At 38.0% G+C, this 6,571-nt stretch overlaps 1 protein-coding gene across 1 annotated transcript; it reads left to right on the top strand.

Moving 5' to 3' along the window:
• The first annotated feature begins 225 nt into the window (after positions 1-225).
• Positions 226-5,597, top strand: LOC130738141 (5-formyltetrahydrofolate cyclo-ligase-like protein COG0212). Its single transcript, XM_057590053.1, has 6 exons — positions 226-655; positions 1,621-1,711; positions 3,825-4,051; positions 4,432-4,507; positions 5,062-5,187; positions 5,324-5,597. The coding sequence occupies exons 1-6, from the start codon at positions 248-250 to the stop codon at positions 5,476-5,478; spliced, it is 1,083 nt and encodes a 360-aa protein (XP_057446036.1). The 5' UTR covers positions 226-247; the 3' UTR covers positions 5,479-5,597.
• The last annotated feature ends 974 nt before the right edge of the window (positions 5,598-6,571 follow it).

Raw genomic sequence — 6,571 nt, 5'->3', positions numbered from 1 at the left:
ACCATAAGCTGTTTGCATAAGCTCTCTCAAACACTGACATAAGAGCTTATGCTATCAGATAAGCTCAAATATGTTCTTTCAAACGGGGTCAGTCCTCTTAAGTACCTCAATGGCATTAGTTCAATCCGATAAACAATTATTTTCCGAAGTAAAAAAAAATATCCGATAAACAATTAACAGTGAAAATAAACATGAAAAAAAATGTTTTTCGTTCCTTTTCTCTCTCAACTCTCAAGTTGTAACTAAAATGGATTCACATGCACTGTGTTGTTTATCGTATCCTTCCATGCTCACTAAAACCAACCACCACATCCTCCCTTCTCTCTGGAACACAACAACCCGCTGCAACAATCTTCCCTCTCTCGCCCTCAACCCTCGCACTCGCAGCAGCAGATGGTTGTTCAAGCTGGAATCCAGCAAGAGCGAGACCTTCGACGCGGCGGCTTTCGAGGCGGAGAGGCTCGCCCTTGACGCGGAGGCTCGCCGTGACATGGAGGCGGAGGCTTCTTCCCTCCGAGACGACCCGAAAGCTTGGAAATGGGTGATCCGAAAGAGGATTTGGGATGCCATGGAAGCCCAGAATTTCGCCCAAAATCCCCGACCCGTTCACCACCGGATCCCCAATTTCGTTGGCGCTAATGCTGCCGCTGAAAAGGTAATGGAATTCTAAAAATGTTTGTTTCCACTAACACAGAATTCAGGGTTAAAACTGTTTTTTTTTCTTCCATAGAGTAAATTTGGTACATCTTTATGAATTATCAATTTATGTAGAGCATGTAACTAGTTTTAGATAGACATTGGATTACATCTTCCCATGTTAGAGTACCTTTTTGGTTTTTAATTTATTTTTAAACTCTCAGGGTTTAGTTGCTAAACCCTATTTTTATGCTTTGGTACTAAAACTCTATTCATTTTTAGTACATATTTAATAAAAGTAGTTTGTTGTTAGTAACATATATAATTTTTATAGGTTAAAAATGAATAAAATTATATTATATCACTTTAACAGGATAAAACATATTTTACTATTTTTATCTTACCATTTTTTTTAAATAATGATAGTAATGAGTTTTGAAGGTATAAACCCATTCAAACTACCCAAATTGCTCAGTTTTAGACTTTTAGCACAATGGTATTGCCTTGTGAGTTGTGATTGGTTGTCAGTGCGCATATCCATTAAACTCTTCATTCTATACTGATTGTATTTCTCCTTGTACATTAGTTGGTGGAAACTGGAAAGGAATGTAAGGGTGGGAAATTGGATGAATTTACAGGTTTATAATAGGAACTACTCATTCTTACTGTATTTGTCCTCCTTTAACGAAAACAAAAGCATAAATCTCAGCCAAAAAAAGAAAAAAAGAAGAAAGATAGGGAGGATATTAGTGTTACAGAAGAGAATATTTTTTACAGTGAGGTGTTTTATTTTTATCGGAGGGACAAGGAAGGAAGCAAGTGGAGACATTTTGATTTCATTCCATGATAAGATGGACTAGAATGAAATTCCACGCAATTTAATTCATGTCATTTTATTTAATACATTAATTTTTCTTTGTTTTTAAATCTGGATGTACATGATAGAATTAACAAGTCAGAATTCTTAAATGTGGGTTTCTGCAGATGAGGGGGCTAGATGTGTTTCAGGTTGCACAATGTGTGAAGGTTAATCCTGATTCTCCTCAGAAACAAGTCAGGTTTCTCACTCTCTCAGGTCAGATACTTCATTTGGAAGTGGGGTTTATTTGTGAAATATGAACAAGTTGGGTGATTGGCTCCTTTGATGTTGTTGCTTATTTCCTCAGTCTGAGATGTATTAACATTATAGACAATTGAGAACCAGCATTGAATAAAAAGACTTTATAGATAAAAGATGTATGTTCATAATTAGTGGGGTAGTATTGCATTATGCCTTTAATCGGAGAGGTGGGTGTTAATGGTAAATCTCATAATCGTAAGATTTAGCAGTATCCCGAAACATGTATATATGCATAAAAAATAAAATAAATAACAAAAGAAAAACACTTTAAATAACTAGAAACATTTAAATAGTGTTGTACTCATAACTCATAAGTGATAAAACCCAATTCATAATTCCTACGAATGCCATACTAAACCAGCCTTGGTACCAGCCCTAGTACCGGTACCGCCACTTGACTTACTAACCCCAGTCCCAGTCTCCCGTCGATGGTGGAGGAGCCACGTCGACAGTGCAGTGGGGGAGAGAAAGGGGGCTCACGAATGTGAGTGAGGATGAGAAGGGGGCCAAACTTAATCATATAATCGGTTAATCAGGATTTAGGTGCTATTATGTGATTTAATCCCATGTAAGGCAAGATTTAGCCTGAAAAGGATTTTGGATAGATTTTAATTGCTTAGTCGAAAGATTACTGGATTAAATCGGGATTTTGTCTACCATGAATGATTCACATGTACCCTTCAAGTAACTCAATGCCAGTATAAAAATAGGTACTTTAAAAACAGCTTGTATTTTGTCCTGGTTGGTTGTGGATTTACTAACAACACTGTGAAACACTAGGCAGTCATGGGACATTTATTTACGATTTTGAGAATCCTCACCATGTAGACTGTATAGTGCATCTAGATATCTAATCATTAAGTTTATATGAGGAAACGTCAGACCTTGTCATATTTACGGTACCTGTTAACATAATGCTGAATATATTTGGTCTACAAAAAAACATAGAACTATAGAAGTGAATATTTTGATGTGAGTTAACCCTGTCCTTTTCGTGTTGACTTTCATGTGCATCTAATATTGGCTTAATTGCACTTTTGGTCCCCCAACTATTGCCTTCCTGCGAAAATCGTCCCCAAACTTTAAAATTAGCAAAAAAATGTCCTCCAACTATACCTGTTGTTGCACTTTTGGTCTGTCGTTTGCCTTCCGTGAGAAAACTAACATGAGAAGCTGATGTGGCTCCCTCACACCTCACACGCGTCTCACGTGACTTTCTTCAGAGAGCTTGATGACTGGACAAGTCACATGCTTCTCACGTAACTTTGAAAGGCTCCAACGGTCATCTCCCTCCTCCATCGTCTTCTTCACCATGGAACCCTTTTAGAGTCACGTGAGAAGCATGTGACTTGTCCAGTCATCAAGCTCTCTGAAGAAAGTCACGTGAGACACGCGTGAGGGAGCACATCAGCTTCTCACGTTAGTTTTCTCACGGAAGGCAAACGGCAGACCAAAAGTGCAACAACAGGTATAGTTGGAGGACGTTTTTTGCTAATTTTGAAGTTTGGGAACGGTTTTCGCAGGAAGGCAATAGTTGGGGGACCAAAAGTGCAATTAAGCCTCTTATATTTAAGCTATTAAGATATACAAGACCTTTTAAGTTATGACATTTAAGGTATCTGTGACCATGATAGTCTTTTACTGAACTTATCCAGCCTACAAAGACGGAGACTCCTATGAATAAGTTGTCAAAAGTTTTTTGTTCCAGGATTACTTATCCTTGTTGTTTTTCCTCATTGATAGGGTTATAGTTTACTTTGATAGGTTCGGTATAGCTGCATTTTGGTGATTGTTGGGGCCTACTATATATGCACTAATTATTTTGACAGATGAACATTAGACCCCTTTCAAACTAGGCACATTGATAATACCATCAAGAAGCTTCAAATATTTTCAAAAAAAAAAGAAGCTTCAAATGACTAAAGCACAAACTATGCTCAAATTAATGAAGTTACAATTAGTGGGATGAGAGTTTGAGACACTAATTCAAAACTTCGGTTCTTTTTCTTTCTCCTTCTCCTTGTGGTTCTCTATTAATTGTATCTTTAATATCTTATATCTGTGGCAGATGGAAAGAAGTTGTTAACTCCTCAGCCACGACTGAGGACAGGGTTTTTCTCTGTACTTGAGTCGGATAAGTTAAGTATTGGCACCATCAAGGAAGCCTGCACTTCTGTTGGGGTTGCCAAGCATGGACGGCCAATTGGGTTAGATGAGAAGATAAAGGTGGATCTTATTGTTATTGGATCCGTTGCTGTTGACCCGAGAACTGGTGCTCGGTTGGGAAAGGGAGAGGTATAGTTATACATCTTACTTTTCTCGGGTTCATGTTTAATCTCCTATTCATTCACTCTCATATCCATTAAAAGGCTAGAACAATAAAATTAGATATTTGCTCGGCAAACTGTGATCCTGGGTTTAAAAGCTTGCTTTGACATGCTTTTTGTTAAAATATCACGAAATTTCTAGCCAACGCTCTGATAGGTCAGTCCTAAACCATTTACAACCTTATCGCAAGGCCTCTCATGTAATTAAAATGTTTACCTACCCTACTTCTATCCGACATGATATATGTACCAACTGCCAACAGGAATGTTCTGAAGAGTGACCTTTTTAATCTGTAATTGGACTTTAAACTTGAATGTTCCTTCAACTAAGAGGAGATTGAAGTGCAGGGATTTGCAGAACTTGAATATGGTATGCTGCGGTACATGGGAGCTATCGATGATTCAACACAAGTTGTTACCTCAGGTAATTTTGGTTTCAGCCTTGCCACTTTCATTCATTTGGTTTCTCCAGAACATTTCGGGGACATATTTCTGACAGCCAGCATAACTTCTTATAATGTACATTCTTGATTCATGTTAATTTTGTGTTTCAAACTTGGGTATGACAAAATTTGAATATGAAACCTCAATTTTAACTTTTTAAAAAGGGAACTTTTCTCTGTTTTATGAGAATAATTTACCCTTGGGTGTTTTGTATTATTTCAGTTTTCACTTCTGATTCTCAAGCCTCTACTTCATATAAAGGGAAAAAGGATTATTTTAGGTTTAGATCTCAGGTTGTGAAAATGATCTTTTTTTGAGACACTGACAACAATTGGGTAGAGGGAGCACCTGAAATTAATTTTCCGTGCGCTAATACTGACATGCTAACTGAATAATAACTTTTATGCTATATCTTCCACAGTTCCTCCACACAGTTTTGTAATGTGCTGTGCTGCTATTAATTTATTCTTGCTATATGTAAAATTTACTATTTTTCACTTTTGGTATATAAAATAATGAGAATTACCATTGCAGTGCATGACTGCCAATTGGTGGATGATATTCCAGTTGAGAAGCTGTTAATCCATGATGTACCAGTTGATATCATTTGTACTCCCACCCAGGTCATTTTCACACGCACATCAATACCAAAGCCTCAAGGTTGGTGAAAAGTGCTATCTGACACTGCATTTTATTTTCTAAAATAGTGCCTTCTTGTTTGGGTGTGTCACTAGTTACTATTGGGTGTCATAACTCATGATATTTCTTCAAAGACTAAGTAAGATCTCTACCCCAGGAATTTATTGGGACAAATTGTCTCCAGAGAAGCTGGGACAGGTTCGGATCCTAAGAGAGCTCAAGAAGAGGATTGAACGAGAGACTGGACAGAAACTTCCAACTGGTCCATCAGAAAAGTTACCCCCTACTGCTCAACGAAGTCGAAGGGGTTAACAATGTGAGTTTTGATGGATTTGTGTATATTTTGCAAATGTTTAACAAGTTATGTACTCTAAATCGTTTAATAAGTTTTAAAATTGTTTATGTGTATATATATCATTAATGTTTTATTAGCAAGGCAATACCAATTCTAAAGATAATCCAACCAAGCATTAACAAGATGTTGAAATAAGGTTTGGGCTGTAAGTAAAGCCTATAATACTACTATTATTTTGATAATTAAAATATGAATTTTATATTCTTACAAGTGTACACTCCTCCTACCTGCGTACCCTCTTACCGGATCAGTATACCCTTGTCGAGCTGTCCAAGCCCTCTCGCCTGCTAGTTCATGAGTCATGACTTGTAGGACTGTGTATCCTCATACTAACTTGGTCTCCCCTAGGCGAGCTCTTCAAGCCCTCTCTGTGGAGCTATATACGCTCCTATCAAACTCATTTCACTTCAGCCAATCAATAACTTGTCAAGACGGAGCTGTGTCCTTGCCCCATATGAACTACTCATCCTTCATCCGAGTAACAAGTCATCACTATCTAAACTTCCTCAAATCTTCAACAAGTAAACCTCCCCATGGGCCCTGGAATTCCCCATAGGAAAGGAAGATGCAGTGAAGCAAATACTGGTGGGCCGACATGGGACAATAAAGGAGTATAGACAATAAAGAGGAACAAATCCCGTAATCTTCACGGCCCATAACGGATAACCAACGTGGAGCAGAGATTTTTGAAACAGAGGAGGCAATCGCAAGTATGAAATAGGACAACAAAGGAGATGCAGTAAGGAATTACCTGCATGAGGAAAAGGATGAAATGACAACATGCAAAGCAAAAGGAGGTGAAACAATGAGAACCCTGAAACTAGAGGCAAAGGCCTAGAAGTATATAAGTAATCAAAGGGGAAAACAGAGAGGATCAACAATATGGGTAAGCCAAGTGGGTAAGCCTTTGTGACTGTGAGAACATCTAGCGCCCACCTGAGGCCTTGGTAAAACTATCCCAAGCCTCAAGAAAACAGAAAAGAATTCATCTATCACGAGATCCAACAATGTTGGTGGTGTCTTAGAAGAACTTATGAAGAGAATATAGGA

This window comes from Lotus japonicus, chromosome 2 (genome assembly GCF_012489685.1).
Source record: "Lotus japonicus ecotype B-129 chromosome 2, LjGifu_v1.2".
NCBI classification, from domain to species: Eukaryota; Viridiplantae; Streptophyta; class Magnoliopsida; order Fabales; family Fabaceae; genus Lotus; species Lotus japonicus.
This window is presented reverse-complemented; position numbering and strand designations above follow the sequence as displayed.

Bases quoted from the DNA above. Each gene is read 5' to 3' on its own strand.
- LOC130738141 (XM_057590053.1), top strand. From the start codon at position 248: ATGGATTCACATGCACTGTGTTGTTTATCGTATCCTTCCATGCTCACT. The intron at 1,712-3,824 runs GTCAGATACTTC...TATCTGTGGCAG, and splicing joins CAGGTTTCTCACTCTCTCAG to ATGGAAAGAAGTTGTTAACT. The intron at 4,052-4,431 runs GTATAGTTATAC...ATTGAAGTGCAG, and splicing joins CTCGGTTGGGAAAGGGAGAG to GGATTTGCAGAACTTGAATA.